This window comes from Neopelma chrysocephalum, unplaced genomic scaffold (genome assembly GCF_003984885.1).
Source record: "Neopelma chrysocephalum unplaced genomic scaffold, ASM398488v2 Primary Assembly neopelma1_75, whole genome shotgun sequence".
Lineage (NCBI taxonomy): Eukaryota > Metazoa > Chordata > Aves > Passeriformes > Pipridae > Neopelma > Neopelma chrysocephalum.
In genome coordinates this window covers 12,539,035-12,560,537 of record NW_020897736.1, presented here as the reverse complement: position 1 = coordinate 12,560,537, position 21,503 = coordinate 12,539,035, and the positions used below count along the sequence as shown (strand labels likewise).

The window sequence follows — 21,503 nt, the reverse complement described above, 5'->3', positions numbered from 1 at the left end:
GGGAAAAGGCAAATGGTTGTGCTGTGCAGTTTTACCAGTAAATTGAGGAAATGCCCTTTTTAGCTCTCATCAGTCTCAGATTGACACGGCCACGTTCCATCTGCTCTTCACCATCGCTCACTAATGGTTGTGCTGAACTCTCTGCCAAGGGCTGGGTTTGCTCATCCTTAGAGACCCTTTGGGGAAAATCAAGCCAGAAAGCAGCTTCAGTCCAGTGCAATCCCAGCAATCCTTACAGTTGGGAACTGCTGAGCTTGTAATCATGTGGGATTGGAAAAATAGCTCTGCCTCAAAGCCTGGAGGCTGCTGGAGAAGCAGGGCTGTTGTTCTGCACAATAGTTCTGCTGTGGGGTGTAGCCAAGCTCACTGCCTGGTGCCCAAAAACCCTTTTCCCTCCTGGTGCTGGTGCTGGAGCAGAGCCCTGGGCAGGGCAGAGCCTGCAGCACCTGGTGCCTTGCACCTTCTGGATGGTGCCAAAGGCTGGGGAGCTGATGGGAGCGTTTGGCCTGGGGGTGTTTTGTGGAAATGAGGGTAAAAAAATCATCGGTGAAATGTCCATAATACCCTGCTGAGACACATCTCAGTGTTGGTGTGATCAGTATAGGAGAAATGGAGGGAGGGGGAAGCATGGGTCTGTGCCCTAGTGCTGCAGAGGGCTCGGGGCAGGGCTTGGTGCAGAACCAGCTTTGGAAAACCCTGATATATCTGCATCCCAAGGAAATTGGCTTTGGTTTGCAAACCTTTGCCTCTCAGCCCAGGCTGATGGAGTGGGGCTGGACAGCTTTTTGGGGACCTGGGGAAGGAATGGCCTGCCCCCCTCTACAGCACACCCCAAGAACCAGGGCAGGGTTTTGGGGTATTGAGCAGAGCAAAAGGTATCCTGGTGGACTTTGAATCAGGTGCAGCAGCAGGGACATCTTCCCAGCTAACCCCCAGTGCACCCCTAAGGCCAGGTAAGTGCCTGCCTCCCAAAACAATCCATCCCCAGCTGTGCAGGGATCTCAGGCTGCTCAGGTGTTTAGGGCTGTTGATGAAGATGACCCTGTTCTCTCTTGAATCCCCAGCACAGAATCACAAACCTCTGTCCTAAAGCCGATGGGGAGAGCAAGCCCCCTGCACCCTGCAAGCCAGTGCAGGTACCTGGCACGCTTATGAGATGGATGTCTCCAGCTCCATCCCTTCTGGTTCCTTCCTCCCTGGGGGATTAATCACTGTGAAAGGTTCTTGCCTCAGGGTGAGGGCAAAAAAGTGGAATTTGAGAACACCTTGCCAAAATTGCTGCATTCCTGCCTTGACCCAACTGGGCCGAGCATCAGATTGCAAGTGAAGTGTAAAAGTAGCCTCTGCTTGCTGGTCTGAGCAGAGGAAACCCTTGGAAACTCCTTCAGCTTCCTGAAGAAGTTCAAAGCCGTTAAACCAGATTCTGATGTGCTCCGATTTTTCTCAGTCTCAGCTGGCACATTCTTTGGTGCAGTGACCGCAGGGAAAGGCTGCTGGGGAATTTCTCATTATGCAGACTGAAAAGCACATACAACCCACTGTCTGTCTTTCTCTGTTTCAGTCCCAGCCATGCCATCCCTCTTTATTAAAGTCATTAACAGCACCGCTGTGCAGGCGACGTGGGAGCCCTCCATCAAACTGGGCCAGCACGAAGGCTTCAAGCTGTACTACCGCAAGGTCCACCTGGCCCAGTACACAGGCCCAGTGCTGCTGGCCAGCAACGTCACAGCCTACAACATTACCCACCTGGGTGAGTATGGTGACACCCTGCTCCGTGTTCCCCCCCGCCCCGAGAGGGTCTGTCCTGATTAGCAGGAGAGAGCTGGCATGTGTTGCCCAACCACTAAATGAGAAATGCAGGAGCTCTCCCCCAGGTTTTTGGAATGCTTTCACAGGAACAGGTAGTTCTTTGCAGCATCTTGTGTGTATTTGGTAAGATGTTAATTTCCCAAACGAACTCACTCACGGTGACACCTGGACTGTCCTTGTGTCTCCCCCGGCAGACGCGTCGGTGGTGTACGAGGTCAAGCTCCTTGCCTACAACCAGCACGGGGATGGAGACTCCACCGTCCGCTTCGTGTCCCTGAGGGAAACTGTGGAGAGGACAGGTGAGGCAGGACGTGGGTCTTGGTGGTGGTTTGGGAAACCGTTCTGCAGGAAGGTGGTGAGGCCAGACACATCCCCCAGACCCCCGTGGCTCTCACCTTTAGCCACTCATTTATTTTCAGCATCACAAATAGTGCTGATGCAAAACCCTGCAGGGCTGGGACCACCTGGTGCTGGCCCTGGGGTGGCTTCCTGGCCATGTGGCTTCTACCATCCCCATTGGCCAGTCCAACCTGATGACTTTTGGGGATAAAACTAACCCAGTATTCCTGTAATTGCCAGTTTTGTCCCCTAAGCTTGAGCCAGAGGTGAAGCCACGAACATGAACAAGCCCCCATGCATAGGCTAAGAGCCGCCATCCTCAGGTGGGATGTGATGCACTGAGCATCTCCACCCTCCTGGAGCTCTCCTGGATATTTTGACCTTCACTGGTCAAAAGGGAGGGCATGTGGCTTTGGAATGGGGAATGGCTGCAGAGCACAAGTCCTGCTTTATGTGGCAGCAGAGGGGAAACCTCTAGAGGGAATCTCTTAACTGATCACACCTTTCATATTCATCTATGTGTAAAAAACATCCTACTGCTCTTGGAAGCCTTTTAAGCCTTCCAGTGGGAATATCTTCAAGAGATAGTTATTACTCCTCTGTCTGTATTGGAGTAAATACTAATCTCACTGGCATCTGCCTGCTCAGTGCTTTCCATCAGGTCTCAGCCTGCTCTGGCATGGTAGCCACCTCTCACCTCCCACCTTGGGCACAGGGGATGGCAAAAATTGATATCAGAGTCTTTTCTGTTCATTATTGTATCTTAATGACAGCAGCTGGGTAGTGGGGCTGGCTCACTGTGGAATTCCAGTCCTGTGCTTGCTCTGAGTGCCTTCTTGGAGTGCAGGAGCAGGGAAGCTGTTTCAGCAGGTAGTGACCCCCCTGCCAGCTCTGCATCTTTATATCCTCTTCTCATACACAGCCCAGGCTCCAACTTTGGCTCTGGGCTCCCCAAAAGCTGGAGGAACAATAGGACAGAAGCACCACTGACTCCCCAATCCCCCTTTTTTCTGGCAGTATTGAATCCCCCCTGTGACTGCATGAAGGACGAGCAGAACAATAAAACCTCCACGACCGGCATCATCATCGGGATCCACATTGGCGTCACCTGCATCATATTCTGCATCCTCTTCCTCATGTTCGGGTACCGAGGAAGGTAGGGATGCTCATGTCACTGCTCACAAGGGGTGATGGTCCCTAATGCCATGTGGGTGTCCCTGCCTGAGTCTCGCACCCGCAGTGCAATGCTGGACTTTATAGGATGGATTGAAGGATGAAGGAATGTAGCATAGGGATAAGGCAGACTCAGGCTTGGGGGAGGGAATGGGGGAGGAACCATCTTTCTCACCCTCAGGCTCTATCTCTTTATTTTTCAGGCTGCTGATGTGCAAAAACGTGCAGGAGCAGCTCTCAACCCCACAGATCCCCAGGAGCCAGCGGAGCGCCGCAAGCCTCGTCCTGAACGGGGCCGCTCGCAGGGACAGGGACGACCGGGACTTGAACGGAAAGCAGCTGGATATGAACGAGCTGGAGAGGTTATTCCCAGCATCCCCATCCCAGGAGCAGCAGGATAAGGGAATGACGGTAAGTCCAGCGCGATGGGAGCTCACCTGGCTGCATGGCTGAGCGCATCAGACGTTGTCACTGCACTGTCCCTTTCTCTCTCCCCAGTCGGCTCACAGCCCGCCGACCCCCCACGACGACACCCAGATCTCCACACTCCCTCTGGACGAGTTCAGCATCATCGAGGAGCAGCCAGACGCCCTCCCAAAACCCCCCCGTGGCAGCAGCCCCCCTGCTCCAGCTCCCAACCACGGTCCCGCCAATGAAGGATAAAACTGCCAAGACTCGAAGCCTCTTGTGGGAGTTACCAGAAACCAAACCCGCGGCTGGTGATGTCTTTACGAGTTGTCAATCTCAGGTCAATTGAAGATTTCTACGGTCTGATTGTTATTTTTTTGTTTTGCTTTATTTTTATATATATATATAAATATATATATATGTATACAGCCTTTTGGAAACTCTGTGAAGTTTTATCTTTCTGACCTCTCCCTCGAGCCTCTCGGTGTGTTTCTTCCGATGGTGGCTTCACGGAGACTGGTCACAATGAATTTTCCCCTCAGCTGCTAAGTAACAGACTCCTTGGCAGAGTTTGACAAACTCTCCTGTCTCTTACAGACTGGGAATATGGTGGAGCCTCTGTCTCCTGGCATCCCAGACTTTTTCCTGATCAGCAGCTTTAGGACTACTTTTTGGATCTATTTTTTATTTCCAGAAGACTGGATTTGGAGAAATCCTTCTAACTTGACTCCAAAAATCGAAGCCCAGGAAGGCTGTCTCTCTGTGGATTTGATGACTTTGTACACTTTCGCTATTTCTCAGGATACTTTTTTTGCTGATTGACTCTAAATAATATGAAAAAAAAAAGGCAGAAAAATAAAAAAAAAAGAGTGTGTGTGTCAAAGGATGCCTGAGGGCTACTGAAAGACTTGGACAGAAACCCGAGTGAACTCAGAACCTACCTCAACCGGAATGAATGTCTTCTGGGAAGCAGAAATGCCTGCGTCTTCCTTCATGTTCAAAAAGCAAGTAGCATAGCACTTGGTCAGTACAAGCATGGTCCTACCTCAGCAGTCACGCTCTGTACCTGCCGCCCCGGCGGCTTCGTTGTTGTCGTTCCCGTGTAAAGCACTTCCAAACCTTTGAAAGCAATGTTCTACCTCAAGCATGAGAGAAGCTCGTGTGTGAGAGTGTGAGAGTGAGTGTGAGAGTGTGTGTGTGTCCTCTCCTCTCCCCCAATTCCTGCCTCTCCCACCCTGCCCCTCACGAAGCGTGATGCTTCACTAGTGTTATGAGCTTTACTTTTAGGGGCTCCGGTGTGATTTTGGAGATTCCTGTCATGGTTTTTTTACTTTAAAGATTGTTAGGGCTGTCACAGACAAGCAGTGTGGTGCTCTCTGGTTTTCCCTGGCATTGCTGCCCTCCCAGGGCTGATTTGGGTGCTGGTGGTGGCTGCCTCAGTCCATCATGGGTGTATAGAGATGGGGTGCTCAGCTGCCAACACTGGAGCCAGGGCACCTTCCTGCCTTGTCACTGTGCTGATTCCCAGCAGGATGATTTATGGCATGTGCCAGCATAAGCAGCATAACACACCCCTGGGAGGTGGCAACCTGGATGTCAGCGTCTTGTCCCAAAGCCCACCTTGCTGTAGGAGCGCCCACGGGCAAGCAAACTCTGAGACAGTACTTCCAGAACCCCCTGAGAGGCTACTGAGCTGCTCCCAGCTCCTCCAGTGCATTTCCAGCCACAGGAGAACATCCAGAGGATGAGTGGAGCCAAAAAGGGCTCAGTTCCCTGGGAGAGGGACAAGGCGAGGAGGATGCTGGGGGCTGCCAGCAGCCGCCCCTTCCCGATGCCCATGGTGGGCAGAGGAGCTCCTGACACCAAAGAAAGGGTTTGTCCCCTCCAGGGATCAACCACCAAACTGCCTCTTTGGGGGTTGGGTTGTCCTGGTGTGGTGCAGCCTCGTGAGTCGGTGTGTGACCGGCATCGACCCTGGGGTGAGATGGGGGCAGGGATGGTGCCTGTTCCCTGCCACGTGGGTTGGTTCAATCCGGGCGAATGTGAAGGTTTGAACTCTCTGTGTAAGTGGTGGTAAATCAAACATTGCCGTATCTGCAAGGACAGTGAAAGGAATCAGGAAAGGAAATGAGTTTAAGTTTAAAAAAAGTATTAATTGTATTTTTTAAATGGTACCAGTGGGAGAGTCCCTTGTGTGAGAAACATCCCCCATCACCTGCCCAGCTGACAGTGGGATGCTGCCCATGGCCATGCAAATAATACCACACACAGGAGGATGAGCAAATGCCTCTTCCCTATGCTGGGCCGGGTTAGCTGGGAGTAGGACTCTGCCCTTCCACATCATCCACCTTGGCCCTAGCAGATTGAATGGCACCAACCTCGAGAGCAAGGAGCTCTTGAGGCTCAGTGTTCCTAGCCCCCTCCCATTATAATTCCTCTTCCTGTTGACATCAGGCAGGACAAAAAAGATGTGAAGGGTTAAACTTTGGTGTTAAGCCCCCAAACAGCCTCCCCCCACTCCACCAAAGAGGCTGGATGGGCCATCAGACCGATCCCTGCTCCCAAGGACAATGGGGGGATGTTCCCTTTTGTGATGCTGGACCTGGAGACAGCCTGGGAAGGGACCGTGGGGGGACAGCGTCATGTGAGTCAGATAGCACAGCCCATTGCAGGAGCTGGAGGATGGAAAGGGCAGGAGGGAGGAGGAGACACCAAATAGCTCAAGTTATAACCTCATATCAAAGACAACTCGATTCTCTCCTGCCATCCCACTCCCACCCCAGCCCAGCTTTTCTTGTTATCGTTTTTTTTGGTGTGTGTAACGTCACCGTTCACATTGAATAAGTACCGTTGCCAAAGTGAACACAAAACCTAGAGTAGCGTTCAGCTCAGACTTCCTGAAGCTGTGAACATGCTATTAATTTAATATCATATTATTGTGATATTGTAATAGTAACAAGTATTTGTCACTACTTCCTTTTATTAAAGGGAAATGCTGTGCCATTTGACTAGTTGGAACACGATAGTATGTCAAGAGTAAGCTTTTTCTTTTGGTTTTTTTTTTTTAATTATGCAGAATGTGGTGGCTTAAACCAATGCAGATTCTGTGTTGGTTTGAGACAGTTGAAGATGGATGTAAATCTTTAAAGACTATTTTTTAGAAGTTTAGCTTTTCCTCTTTTTTGGGGTTTCTTTTCCACTCTTTTCAATCCATACCATTGGGACATAATGTAGATGGTTGCGGCAACTCAGCCCACGAAGGGCTGGGGCTGAAGTCTGGTGATCCATCAGGAGGACATGGTCTTCCCTGAATTATCCAACTGCACAAAACTGGGCAAAAAACCCACTCAAAATGGCACGTTCTGGCTTTGTGCCTCTCAGCTGGAGAAGTGACACATGACAGCTCTTCTTGCTGTACATCAGTGCCTGAGCCAGGCTGGACACAAAGCTGTGACAACCAAAAACTTGGGAAAGTGTCACTTAGAGTATGTCTGGCCTTGAATCTGTGAAATGAGAAGGAATAAAGAACAAAAAAAGAGTTTGTGTTTGGTTTCAGCCTGGGGGACAGCCTGTCCTTGGTTCATCCAAACTGCTGCCCAGGGATAAAACCACTGGGTAATGGGCAGGTGTTGGATCCAGTGCAAACTGCTGGCAACCACCCACATTTGGGGTAGGAATCTCATCCTTTATTATTTTTCCAAGCAAATAGTTCCACTAATTCAACCCTCTCAGCTGATCCCAAAAACCCTCTTATTTTCTGGCTGTGGTGAGATGAAATTACAGGAAGGAATAAATATCCAAAAGCTGATTTTTTTTTTTTATTTTTGGTAACCCATAACGGGCACAACCTATTCTTGGAGCTCTCAAGTTGACCAGAGATGGCTGCTACCTCAGGGATAGTATCCACATTGTCTTTAGTTGAACAGGGAATAGTTTTATGCTGTGACAGGGTATTTTCACACTGTTGGATTCAGGTATTTATTTGTCTACCATTATCTTTCTTCTTTCTTGTTTTGTAAAGGTGCTGATACATTTAAGTGCTGGTCCAGTTTGGGAGTTTTAAAGCTTCCACCCCAAATTATAACAAGGGACTTTAGATTTTAAGTTGGCAATAAAAGAGGAGAGAAGCTACAAAGCATTGTTGCTTCTGGATGGTGAAGGGAAGCTGAGTGACAGCACTTAAGTCTGAGAAAATCAGTTAAAAAAAAGGATATTAAAAGCTTATGAAAACAAACGGGGGGGAGCTACTTACTCACTTCATCTGTGCAAACAGTGTGTGGAAATCTATCCCTCCCCGTGCGTGCCGGAGCGGGCAGGTTACAGATCCCATCTAGCAACTTGACGCCGGCTCATTTATTTCCCTCCCCACCAAATTAAAAAAAGGGAAAGAAAAGTTGATGGCCAGTTCCCCGTTGGTGTCCAGTCACTAGCAGTGTCCCCCAGGGATCAATGTCAGGCCCAGTCCTATTTAATATCCTTACTGATGATCTGGATGAGGGGATTGAGTCCACCATTAGCAGATTTGCAGATGACACCAAGATGGGGGGGAGTGTCAATCTGCTGGAAGGCAGGAGGGCTCTGCAGAGGGACCTGGACAGGCTGGATCCACGGGCTGATTCCAACGGCGTGAGGTTAAACAAGGCCAAGTGCCGGGTCCTGCCCTTGGGCCACAACAACCCCTGCAGCTCCAGGTGGGACAGAGGGGCTGGAGAGCAGCCAGGCAGGAAGGGACCTGGGGGTACTGACTGATGGCAGCTGGACATGAGCTAGCAGTGTGCCCAGGTGGCCAAGAAGGCCGATGGATCCTGGCCTGGATCAGGAACAGTGTGGCAGCAGGAGCAGGGAGGTGATTCTGCCCCTGTACTCAGAGCTGGTGAGGCCACACCTTGAGTGCTGTGTCCAGCTCTGGGCCCCTCAGTTCAGGAAGGACATGGAGGGGCTGGAGCAGGTCCAAAGAAGGGCAGCAGAGCTGGTGAAGGGACTGGAGCACAAGTCCTGTGAGGAGCAGCTGAGGGAGCTGGGGGGGCTCAGCCTGGAGAGGAGGAGGCTCAGGGGAGACCTCCTCACTCTACAACTCCCTGACAGGAGGGGGGAGCCGGGTGGGGTTGGTCTCTGCTCCCAGGCAACCAGCAGTAGGACAAGAGGGCACAGCCTTGAGCTGTGCCAGGGGAGGTTTAGGTTGGACATTAGGAAGAATTTCTTCACAGAAAGGGTGATTGGGCGTTGGAACAGGCTGCCCAGGGAGGCAGTGGAGTCACCATCCCTGGAGGTGTTTAAGCAGAGCCTGGATGTGGCATCAGTGCCATGGTCTGGGTGACAAGGTGGGGTTGGGTCAAAGGTTGGACTTGATGATCTCAGAGGTTTTTTCTGACCCAGCTGATTCTGTGATTCTATGAAAGGGAAGGTGCCTGGGCTGGAGCTGCAGGCGGGGAGATGGGGATGAGGGAAGAACCAGCACCCCCAGCTGAAAGCGTTGCTGGCACAGGGCCATGGCACTGAACCCCACTGGGAATCAGGGAAACAGCTCCAGGTTTACTCCATGGGCAGAGCCTGGGCTTTGGCATCATGTGGGAAGAAGGGACAGGGCCGGTGTGAAGCCCAGCAAGTCAGGGACAAGCCTAATTTCACAGGGCTTTGGATCAGGGTCTGACTTAAAAAGTGAAGAGGGATTTGTACTTTGATCATATTTCCATCATTGATACTTGCAGTATCTTTACATTTGTAAGAAAGTCATAATAAAACTGATGCTAAACCTTTGTCCCAGTCCTTTTTGGGAATCAACTGTTAGGAGTAATACTAAAAACCCAAATTGCAAAGCACTTTTCTACTGTTTATTTTCTACCTTTCTTACTTTGAACTGTCTTGATATTGAAATCCCACTGATCCCATGATTGTTAGCTCTGTATTAAAAAAAAAATAATAAAACCCAGGTTTTTTGTAGTTTGCTCTGTTTAGATTTTAGCCTGTGGCTACTTGTACAAGGAAAATAAAGCTAGAGTAAATGAGTCTGACTGGGCTTTTCTTTTCATGTGTGGGGGTGTGGTGTAGGGGTTGTGCAGGGCAACTCGGGGCATCACCACTTCACGGGGACAGCTGGTGACTTTGTGTCCTCTCAAAGAGCAGCTTCCAAAATGCAGCATTTAAGGACTGGGTGGGTTTTATTTTGATGTTTTGCTCATAAAACTCCAGCCAAGCCATCAGCAGAAACCTGCTAGAGAAGGGGGGCTCTTCAGTGGGGGGGGTGAGATGAGACCTCCAGGGTCACAGTATGACACCTGTGCTTGGAAATGCAAATCAGATTCCAGTTAATCCTGGCTCCTGCTCAGTTATCCCTGTGTCTGCTTTTCCTGCTGCCTCAGGTGCTGACGGGGCAGCACCTGGGAGGGTGGGGAGGCCCTGGCACAGTTTGCCCAGAGAAGCTGTGGCTGCCCCACCCCTGGAAGTGTCCAAGGCCACGTTGGAGCAACCTGGGATAGTGGAAAGGTGTCCCTGCCCATGGCAGGGGTTGAAACTGGATGATCATTAAGGTCTCTTCCAACCCAAACCATTCTGGAATTCTGAGGTGCGTCCTTGCCCCAAAACAGGGGCTGTGAACCACGGGCCACCCTCCTGCAACTGTCCCATGTGCTGCAGTGCTGCACGGAGGAACAGCCCCATCCCCTCCTCCTGCAGCTGCCCCTGAAGCCAGTCACAGTGAAGGCCACGGGGAATAAATGAGTGAGACTGAGTCCAGCACTTTGTAAAGAGGGTTTCAATAAGCAGGTGAGTGAAAAGTCCCTTCAAACAACTCCCTGAAGCTCTTGGAACTACTAAATTGCAGCATGGATTGTCCAAATATATACTTCATAATAAATACCAGCATATAAACTGATTTTATTTCCCAGTGGCAACGCAAGAGGTGAAAAAAAGATCAGAGTGGGCTCACTCTGGGGATTTCCATGTAAGTTCAGTGGAATCTGGTGCTTCAGATAGCACTGCGGAGTCAAGGTATTGCATAGAGCTTGTGGTTTTCATTAAAAAGGACTTTCCCTGACTTCATGGCAATAAAAGAAAGGTTTGACAGTATTAATCTGAAGTCTTAGAAACTAAAGAAATAAAAAAACCCAAGTGATAGGTTTAAATTGCTTTGATTTTTGGCTGTTGGAAATATTAGGAGCCTCAAAAAAACCCTGAGTGCTCAAAACTTATCTTTAAGAGGAGAAATCTCCTTTGTACCGTGCGCATTCAAATAGGAACATCTCAAATCAACTCTTCAGCTCCAGAAATATTAAAAAAAATTTAAGTTGGGCATTTTCAGCTCCGAACGCTGCATTCCTGCCTCAGATATTGCTGGAGAAGATGTTACTGCTAATGTCCCAGTTACAACCCTGCCATCACAGGGAGAATTTATAATATCCCATAAAGCCCTAACTATGGAAAGGTCATTTTGGCGTTAATACCACTCAGGCATCACCGCTTCATTTGCTGACACTTTTACAGAGCCACGCTTGATTCCAGCAGGGCAGCTGTAAAACCTTTATAGCGACATCCTCAGCCTCCAAAAATCATCTTAAAAATCAAGAGCTGGAACATCTTCATCAGCAGGTGCAGGTGGCTCCAAAAGGATCCGCTCACTCTCAGTGTGGGGTCTCCCAAAACCCAGGGTGAGCACCCCAACACACTGCTCTGGGGGGGATTTTAGCCTCAGATCTGGTCTCCAGCCCTGTTATTCTCAGCACCCTCAGAGCTCACCAGCACTAAATTAAAAGTCTCCTAAATTCATACAAAATTATCAACCCCCTGCCTTGCCCAGAAAGCCATTTCCTTAGTACTAAAATAGCTAAATTAGTCTTGCTCAGCGTCGTAACTGAGCTTGTCTTGTTTATTGAGCGATAAATATAAAGGTACAGTAACTAAATTCATCAGTCCCTAAACGCAGCCGTTGGGAATGGCCATTTCCACCATCCAATCTACGGCTGCATGAATATTTCAGAGTCCTCTTTCCCTTGGGTGCTCGCCTTATCTCTGGAGCCTGGATATTATTTTCTGCTTTTCAGCTTTTTGGATATATTGGAGGAAATGTCATTATTTGGACCTGGGTGGATTACAGTTGACTTTCCTAAGCCAATTTATATTGGCAAGCTGCTGTTTTTAAAAACCCCTATAAATCACTCCCATGAATTTTAATAATATAACGTGGTTTCAAACATGCTCCCTTAATACGTGACACACTATTACAGCGGGCAATCGCTCCCCGGGTCGTGAACTCCGTTTTACCGTCACCTTCGGCGAGCGCCGCGTGGGGATGAGCGATGCCTTGGTCAGAGTCACGGAAACACCCGTTCCTGCCCCAAATATCTCGTTGTTGTGGTGACTGTGGTTTAACAGCGTGACAAGAACGCTCCTGTGTTTACTCTGACCCACTGCACTTGACCTTATCTGGCTACCCAAAGCCTAAATGGCAGAATTAAATCTTGAAACGCTCATTCAGGGACTTATCCCACGAGCCCCAAATGCTCCTCAAGACAGCCCTCTGGGGGGTTTGGGTACTGGTGACGTCATGGTCACCACCATCAATGTGTGTTTGAGGCCATTTAATTTATTTCTTTATCTGAACTTTGCTTGAAAGATCAGGGATTCCCTCCCTCCATGCCAAGACCCATTCCCAAGGCAGAGTTTGGAGTGAGACCTTAAAAGATGCTGGTGCAGAAATTGTGGGGATTAGGATTATTTTCTGATATTTCCCTTAATAAAGATATAAGATGCACATCCAGAATGTGACTCCAAGCTGGAGGCCAGCTGGATTCACAGCTCCAACTGGTCCAGAAATTCCCCCATGCCAGGAGACGAAGCCAGACCTCCTTATCACCTGTTCACTTACTTTGATGAGCTCTATCTTCATCTTGTGCAAATTATATTAATTTTCTTCCCATCCCCATTGCAAGGACCCCACGATGTCTGCCAGCTCTGAAGGGATGTCCATGTGGTGGGGAGTGGTCTCCTGGTTGGAAGAGAAAGGGCTAAGAGGGATGGGGAATAAAAGCCAAGGCAGAGAGGAGACCTTGGGAGACCTTCTTCAAGGAACCAGGTCATGGAGTGTCTCCTGTAGATCCTGGAGGAGCTGATGGGGGTTTGGTGCTCCAGTGGTGGCACTGGTGATGTCCCCACTGGAGAGTTGCTTGTTGCCCCGTTTTAATTGTACTGAGCCAAAGGATAAGAATATTCCATCCCTGGAAATGTCCAAGACCAGGTTGAACGGGGGTTGGAGCAACCTGGGATAGGGGTGGAACTGGATGATCCTTAATGTCCCTTCCCACCCAAACCAGTCCGTGACTCTGTGAATATAATGAGCACATCTGAAGGAAAGAGGGTCATTAAGGGACCGACTAATTGCAGGCAGGGAAAAAATAATGAGCCAGACTTTGCTCTTTGGCTTCCAAAGGCACCGAGGGCTCCCCAGCCCAGGCAAAGGGGTTGCCAGGACCTCCCCAGACCTTGCCACTGCCTGCTCAGCACCACTGAGCCCTGAAGCAATCACTGGTTTAATGTTCTTGGGTGAAAAAAAAATAAAAATCCCGTTTGTGCAGGGAGCAAAGAGGCTTTTCAAAGGCTTTCGCTGTGATGATTTACCCTGAAATGTTGTCACGTTCATCATTAATCTATTTTTTCCCTTTTCTGTAACTTAACCTGCGACAAGCCGACATTGTAAGTGCTTGATTTTCCAAGAATAAATTACAGTTTCATAAATGGTATTTTGCTTCGCTGCTCAATTTGCAAGTGAAATGATGCCAATTGCTTTGTTCACAGGATTTTATCTAGCACGAACAATACCATCCTCGAGATTTATTTATTTTTTAACCCTCAAGTTATTTTCGGAGCCTATATAACAGGAATACATGGAGAAGTACACGACAGCCCATATGTTTTGGCATTATCGACTAACCACGAGCAGATACAAGGGCCCACGTGCCTATAAAACATCAATCCAGGAATGAGATGTCACACACAGAGCGAGCCACTGCCCAAAGAGAAAATAATCCCTTAGATCAGAAATATTTGCAGTTGCCCCACACTGGGTTAGACAGTGCCCTGAGTGACTTTTTAGATATGTGATTTATGATTTAGGGCTGGCAAATCAGCCCCCCACCCCAGCTTCTCCCAGGGACGCTCAAGGTGCCCCGTGGACCAGCACATCCCCAATGGAATCTACAGCACATGGGGTACCCCAGCCCCACTGAAAATATTGTGGGTTTTAAACCAGCTTAAATTTTTTTTTCCTATCATGATAAAATTATGAGAAAAAGAAAAAAAAAAGTAAGTTTGAGCTATTTACATTCTTGAAATGCAGAGGGGTCCTCCCTGCTGGGGACACCAGGCTCTGTCCAGGCACAGCCAGGGCCACACATGTTGGGATGTGCCACCATTAAACCTGGTCAATCCCCTTTCATCACAGGAAGAAAAAGAGGGGAAAAGTCCCTGCATGAGAGATATTAATATTAAAAGGTTTGGTTAACAGACTCTGGCTCCTCCTGAGATTTTTTTTAACCTGCACTTTTTGGGGAGACCTTGTAAGAGATGCCTTCTTTGGGAATATTTTGGATGTTAATTTACTTTTGGTATAAGACAAAAAGTGATGGAAATGGTTGTATTTGGAATGCAAATCTGGTGTTTGAGGTGTTTGTGCTCACCAATACATCAGGATGAGTTTGTGAAGAGCCTGGATCTTCATCTCCACCCTTGAACTGAGCCACCCCACCAGAGCTGGTTTGTTATTTGGGTTAATAAACCATTCAATCCAAACCACTGAGTTCTGAACCTGCAGGTGACATGGGCAGTAGAGGCCATACTCACATTTCCAACAGAGAAACTGAGACATAGAGAAAATATTTTTCTCTCCCTCTTCAGATATGAAAATGTATTTGTTCTCATCCTCCCTCTGCTTCTTACCCCACTTCCCTCACCCCTCTGGAGGAGACTTCAGGAAAGGTTTTTGCTTTTCCCTTGCAAATGGATGTTTCAAGACAGTGCCAGACCTTCATGAACTTTGGATTTGGCACTGAACAAGGGACAAATTTCCAGTAAGAAACTCCATCACAAAACAGAATTGTCACCTATTGGCCAACCCTAAAAGGCAACGTGGAAACCCCAGCGAAATAAAACATTCACAGACAGACAAAGCATGTCCCAGAGTCCCTGCTGAGGACATCACCAGATTTTTACAATGAGGAAAACCAGATTAAAATGGAATTTAAAAGAAGTGAGGAGCTGCAGATACCGTGAGGACGGGTCCCTCCATGCACAGGGCTGTGGCCGTGAGCTCCGGGCTACAGGGGCTGGGCTGCTAATGGCTTTAAGCGGCGCTAATTGATCCGAGCAGTCACTGTAATTACGGAGCGGGATATGGTGGCAAAACACTGGCAGAGCATTAACTGCTGCGAGAGGAGAAATCCAACTCGCTGGCGAATCGATCCTCGGGCTGCCGGCACTGACAGCCCCGGCCCCAGCGCTGAGGGTTTTCCATTGCGCTGAGGTTTTCTGCAGGAACGTGCTGATTTCAGGAATATTTGATGGGAGGGAGGGTGGCTGTTAGCTCTTTTAATCCATTTCTTTGCATTTTGCCTTCAAGCCCAGGCTGAGTCACTGCACAGCTCCCTGGCTTTGCCCAAGCTGTGGCAGCCCCTGATCCAAAGGTTCCCAAACAAAAGCACTGGATATCTTAGCAATTAATTAGTCTTAATGACAACCTCCAGCAGCATCAGTGCAGGGTGTCATACGAGCCACCACGAAGAGCTGTGCCGTGCATGCAACAGGGACCTGCTCTGGTCCTCTTCCTAGTGCAACTCATTAATTATTCTAATTAAAACACACGTTAGTAGGTACTTCTGATGGCGAGGGGCTGTGTGGGGCTGAGGGGGAGTGGGATCAGCCCCCAGCTCCTGCCTGAGGCCATGGGCTCCCAGTAAGAGCCTGAGGATGAAGAAGGGAATGAGCGGGGGAAGCAGAGGGGGTTTGGTCTGGAGACAGCGCTGGGAAGTGAAAAGGTGTAGGGAGATGACATTGTTTTGCAATAACCTCCCAACCTTCCTTAATGCTGCTGTCACAGCGCCGACGTGCTGCGTTAATTAAAACGAATGGTACATGACAGAGCAATAATTCCATTATTTCTCCATGCTTGCACCTCCCTGTGCTTCATCCTTGAAGAGCAGGGCAGGGGACCGGGATGTCAGGACCGGGGGTCCCTGAGCAGCCAAAGGTCCCTGACCTGCTGTCTCCTGTCAGGGACCTGGTGCCACAGCAACAAAGGCACTCGGGGCTCTGTGGCTCCTGATCCCCTACACACCCCATGCCACTGCTGCAGCAAATCCCTGCCTCCCCAGCCATGAGGGTCCACATGCCACATCCACACAGGGGCACACCGAGGACAAGGAGGCCCCTGGAGCCATAGAGAGCATCCAGTAAAGAGACAAACCCTTCTCTCCAACAATTAACAGCTGCAAGCAACAGACAGGGACGGACTGGTAGTGAATCAAGGGTTTTGCTAAAATGCCTCCTCTGCAGAGGCTGTTCTCCCTCCCTCCCACACCTCTCCCTGCCTCTGTCCAACAGCATTCCCAAAAGACTAAACACCTTTGGTTTCCATGGCAGCCTGATTTTCAATGAGCATCCTTCAAGTCCTAACTGGAAAGAAAGTGTTTCATTAATGCATACAGGACACACTGGCATCTCCCCGGGGCGACAGTATCCTTCCCCCAAAACTAGAACCTTCTGCCCATGGCTTTTTTATTTTAGTGGATTGATGGATTGACAGAGCCAAAGGAAGGGGCTGGCCAGGCTCTGCCCCTGACTCCTGAAGCTTGCTTAGATAGGAAATTGGGCTGCTTTTTCTTGGAGGAGATTAAATAAGTAAAGTGATGTTGAGCATTGGGAGGTGGCACATGGGGCTTCCCTCTGGAGCAACTTCCTCCCCTTCAGCCCATGGGGGAGGGGACAGTGACACCTCCTGAGATGTCCCAGATACCAATCTCCTGGTTTAAATTTGCCCGTTTCCATCCAGGCTCTGCTTCTCTCTCCCATTTAACACAAGCTGAGCAGTTTGCACACTCACAATTTGCCGTTTCTTTTGAATTTAACCCCATTTAATGGCTCTGCCAGGCAGAAAGTGCCCAGAGCTGGGGAATGGGCAACTAATGAACTAAAGATTTGAAGCACGGCACTTCAGTCCTGCTGGATTTCATCAGAAAGTGCCCAGAAATCCTGCAGGATCATAAAGAGTGCAAGGACATTCCCCTGCAGCCCAGGGGTGCCAGGGCAAAGCAGGGTGTGTTTGATACGCCATGTCCAAATAAAGAAACCATTAAGCAGAACGAGTGAAATTTTTTAGCAGAGGATGCCCGGGGGAGGATGCAGGGCAACCCAACCTTCGCTAGCCTGGGACCCTTCAAAGGTTTTTTAAGAGACCCCAGGTCACGGCCCAGCCTCGGCCCTGGCTTTTCCCAGCCCGGAGGATAATTGCCGTCCAGCCGTGACGTACCCTTTCGCTGACCCCGCTGGGGTCCCAGCCACCCTCCAGGATTTGGCAAGGACAGATATACGGCTGGACCTCAGGGGGCTCCTAAAAGCAGGTCACGCCGAAACAATAAAGCTTTGTCGGAGGCAAAGAGGGAGCGAAGCCGCGGTCAGCCCCGACCGCCGCCACGGGATTTACTGCCCACAGATGGGATGGGGGCTGTGGATGATGCACCAAGCACTGCGCCAGGGCAGCCAGGGAATGGGGAGCTGGGAGAGCGTCCCCACACTCGGTGTGGTGTTTGGTTTGTTTGTGCAGCGGCATCTTTAGCTGCAGCAGAGGCTGCTCTCCGTAGACCAGGATTTGGGAGGTCTCGGGTAGGGAAGGGAAGGGTCCAATTCTTTTGGATGCCTCCCTCTTCCTGGTGGGATGACTAAATCTGGATCTCGCTGAGCTGAGCCCCAGAGCAGGGTTTGCCCCCAGGGAGGTTTGCTCTGCTTTACACATCACCTGACCTTGTGATGAGCCTGTCCGTGTGGATCCAAGCATTTCAGAGGGATCTGAACCTCAGTACTCCAACCCTGAAAGGAAAGCAGGATGTTGCCACACATTTATCCTTCATATTTATCCAGGAGGTTAGGAGAGAGCTATAGAGACATGATAAACAGCCTGTCCATACACAAAGGGGTGGTCAAAGACCATCAAATGTAAATGCAGATAAAGAGGCTGCATAGGACACAAAGGCTGAGATAAAAGATATTAGTTTTTAGACGATTACCTAACAAAGTTAATTTTAGCATATAATGACCATCCACCTTGTGCCTCCTTCTCCACTTTCTTTGAGAGGACACACAGCTCTTCATTAAGACTCAAAAGCTTCATGCACCAAAAAAAAGCTAAACATATGTTCACTTGTCCAATAATGCCACCTGCACTGCATGGGGCTTTTTAACAGAGAAAAGCATCTTTTCCTTAATCCTTCTACAAAAACAGGGCAGTTATCACAGCCAAATTTCAGACCAGCCTTGTAGTTTTCTGACCATCCTTGTCCCACAAGCCCTGATGCATTTCCATGGCACAGGGCAGCCCATGAGCCCTCACAGTAAAGCCTCTGGCGCTTCCACGAGGCAGCTCTCTGCCAGGAGAGAAAACCCATTAGAGCTCCCAAGAGCAGAAACAGGTTGGAAGCCGCCAATTTCATTAAATGAATATTCATAAATTAGTTTGCTACATAAACAATATTAATATCACACCTTCCACCTTCAAAAGCCTGTCACAGGTAGGGACTCATTAAGACCCCAGACTCCCAGCAAAGGCCACTCGCAGACTTTTGGTTACATGGAAACTCAGAGACTTTATTAAACACGAGCAATATATTTATTTTAATAGAGTACAAAGCCTGGATTTGGCCACCCTAAAACACCACTCGGAGCTCCGATTCTCCGAACAACCCGATCAAACAAGGCTAATGTGTGCAATATATCTTGGGTGAGTAATATACAGCCACATTTCCTGCTCCATTTACCCAGTTTTAACTACACCTGACCTACTCTTATCCTAATAGAAAACGGCTGCTCTTCTCATTGCCTGTCCTCCGCACATGTTTTTCTGATAATGACCAAACCTAAATCACTTCCCTTTCTCCTAAGTGCTGGGCACCAGCTGTCTTGTGACATTTAACTACAAGTCCTTTTGCAGGACCTCCAGGTTAGTTCCTGGGGCCCTGGCCCTCCGTCCCTGTGTCCTGTCTCCATCCTGCATCCGGGCATCGGAACTAAGGCATTAAGTGAAGTGGCGGGTCCTGACTTCAGTCACAACAACCCCATGTGATGCTACAGGCTGGGGGAAAAGTGGCTGGAAAACTGCCTAGTGGGAAAGGACCTGGAGGTGCTGGTTGACAGCGGCAGAACATGAGCTGCAGTGTGCCCAGGTGGCCAAGAAGGCCAGTGCCACCTGGCTTGTGTCAGCAATAATGTGGCCAGCAGGACTAGGGCAGTGCCCGTCCCCCTGTACTGGGCACTGGTGAGGAACCTCAGGTCCTGGGGTCAGTTTTGGGCCCCTCATGACAAGAAAGATATTGAGGTGCTGGAGTCTGTCCAGAGAGGGAATAGATCTGGGGAAGGGTCTTTGAGCACCAGGAGCAGCTGAGGGTGCTGGAGGGGCTCAGCCTGGAGAAAAGGAGGCTCAAGGGGGATCTTATCACTCTCTACAACTCCCTGACAGGAGGTTGTAGCAAGGTGGGGGGTTGGTCTCTTCTCCCAAGTAACAAGCAACAGGACTAGAGGAAACAGCCTCAAGTTGCACCAGGGGAGGTTTAGATTTCATATTGGGAACAACTTATTCACCAAAAGGGTTGTCCAGCCCTGGCACAGCTGCCCAGGGCAGTGGTGGAGTCCCCATCCCTGGAGGGATTTAAAAGACATGTAGATGTGTCACTTAGGGACACGATTTAGTGATGGTGCTTGGCAGAGCTGGGTTAACAGTTGGACTCAATGACTTTAAAGGTCTTTTCCAACCTAAATGATTCCATGATTCTATCATCCCAGCCCCATGGGATTTCCCTGTTTGGCCTCACCCAGGAAGAATGTGGAGGAAAACCTGGGAGCTGCCTCAGCTCTTGCTGCCACTTCCTTTGCAAGCCAAGGTCTCACTGCATCTTAGCGAGGATGCTCTTGTGAGCAAGCACCACACATCACTTCATGCCAGGGTGAGAGGTTCCCCCAAACCCACCAGCATTGCCTCACAGAGCAGGTTCAGCTTTGGTAGGGAAAAAAATCTGCTTCCAACAGTGCTTCCCCCCCCCCATGGAGCTTAGCTCGGAGTGTTCCATCGAGGTGGATTTAAAGCTTCCTGAGCAGCATGTTTAAATGGCCAATTTGACCAGAAAATGTGCTTGATTCACAAGCGCTGGCTGCGTTTTCTCCGGCGCTGAGAAATCACAGCTATATTTCATTATTGTTACTAATTGCTATAAAGTATTATGGGGAGGCAATGGCACAGGCAGAAAGAAATATAAACCATTTGCAGTCTATTGACCCCAGAGAACATTTCCCAAGCTTGCTTAGGGGTGCAGAAATCGGTGCTCGGTGCAAATAAATGAGCAAAAACCATTTTCCGAAGGAATTAGCGCAAGGCACAAGCAAATTGCAGCAATTGTCTCTCTTCTTTCTAAGTGCTGAATTGCCTCTATAATTCCCCATCATTTAGTTGCATAAATCTTGTACAAATAAACCGGCAATTTGCATATGCACAGAAAAGAAATTATAGAAACACAAGGAAAGAAATTATATTTTTCCTTCATGAGCTGGAAATAAATATGCATTGCTTACTGCCTAAGCTGTGTTTGGCCCAGCTCAGAAATAAAAATTTAGGAAAGCCTTTAATTTTCAATAATAAATACATATCAGAGGATGAAAAAAAAATAATGTGTGGCATGTGGAAGCCGATAGTTTCTGGGTTGTTGCATCATCAAGTGAGACGGCTGCGGCAGCAGAGTTGTGCGTGTTCAGGCAGAGGATGAAGTGTGATCACAGAATCATAAAAGCCTAGAATGGTTTGGGTTGAAAGGGACCTAAAATATCACCTGATTCCAACTCCCTGCCATGGGCAGGGACACCTTCCACTAGGCCAGGTTGCTCTAGACAATCTATGGATGATGCTGACGCCTTCACAACCATGGCCAAGGGATGCAGCTCACCACAGCTGCTGGGAAAAGCGATGCTGAGGGGTCAACGAAGCTGCCTCTGGTGAGGTTCAATCCAGCCCTTACTGAAATTAATGCAGAGGCTTTTGGGGAAACAAACGTCTTTTGAAGGCAACACCCCTTTACAAATCATGTCCGCTTTCAGCCATGAAATGCATATTTGTTTGTTGTGATTTCTATGCAGTGCTCTGAGGTTTCACTACTACAGAAAACCCAGGGTCAAGCCCAGAAGCAATTAAACTATCTCTCTAAATTACTGAGCCATAACACACTGTCTGGCCGCAGACCCCACGGGTGGATGGAGGCACCAGTGGGCAGCACACAGTGGGAGCGACTCCGGCTGCTCGTCATGCTGGCGGAGGCTTCCCAGAGGAGCAGAATAGCTGTTTCCGATTAACTCCCCGTGTGACTGATCTCATTCTGGAATAAGAGGGTGTTATTCCAAAACACCATAATCCTCTTCCAAATGACTTAATCGCATTTGGAATAACGTGCTTTTCTTCCAAAACATTCATATAGGAAAAAAAATCGGCGGTGAAAAGAATCAATCAGAAACAGCCCTTTGGAATAACACCTCATGCAGAA

The 21,503-nt window shown here is 49.1% G+C and overlaps 1 protein-coding gene and 1 long non-coding RNA gene across 4 annotated transcripts in view; one reads left to right on the top strand and one right to left on the bottom strand.

The window, feature by feature from the left end:
- The window catches only part of IGDCC3 (immunoglobulin superfamily DCC subclass member 3), a 97,170-nt gene extending 93,147 nt beyond the window's left edge, over positions 1-4,023 (top strand). The window contains exons 10-14 of the mRNA XM_027688475.1: positions 1,562-1,750; positions 2,004-2,108; positions 3,166-3,304; positions 3,525-3,732; positions 3,820-4,023. Coding sequence (XP_027544276.1) covers positions 1,562-1,750; positions 2,004-2,108; positions 3,166-3,304; positions 3,525-3,732; positions 3,820-3,984 — 806 coding nt within the window. The 3' untranslated portion in view covers positions 3,985-4,023. The remainder of the gene's footprint in view (positions 1-1,561; positions 1,751-2,003; positions 2,109-3,165; positions 3,305-3,524; positions 3,733-3,819) is intronic.
- A 315-nt stretch (positions 4,024-4,338) lies between these two features.
- The window catches only part of LOC113970014, a 30,541-nt gene continuing 13,376 nt past the window's right edge, over positions 4,339-21,503 (bottom strand). For all 3 annotated transcript variants that reach the window (XR_003535026.1, XR_003535024.1, XR_003535025.1), the window contains 2 exons: positions 4,671-5,823; positions 4,339-4,553 (listed from right to left, as the gene is read on the bottom strand). This is a non-coding gene — a long non-coding RNA (uncharacterized LOC113970014). The remainder of the gene's footprint in view (positions 4,554-4,670; positions 5,824-21,503) is intronic.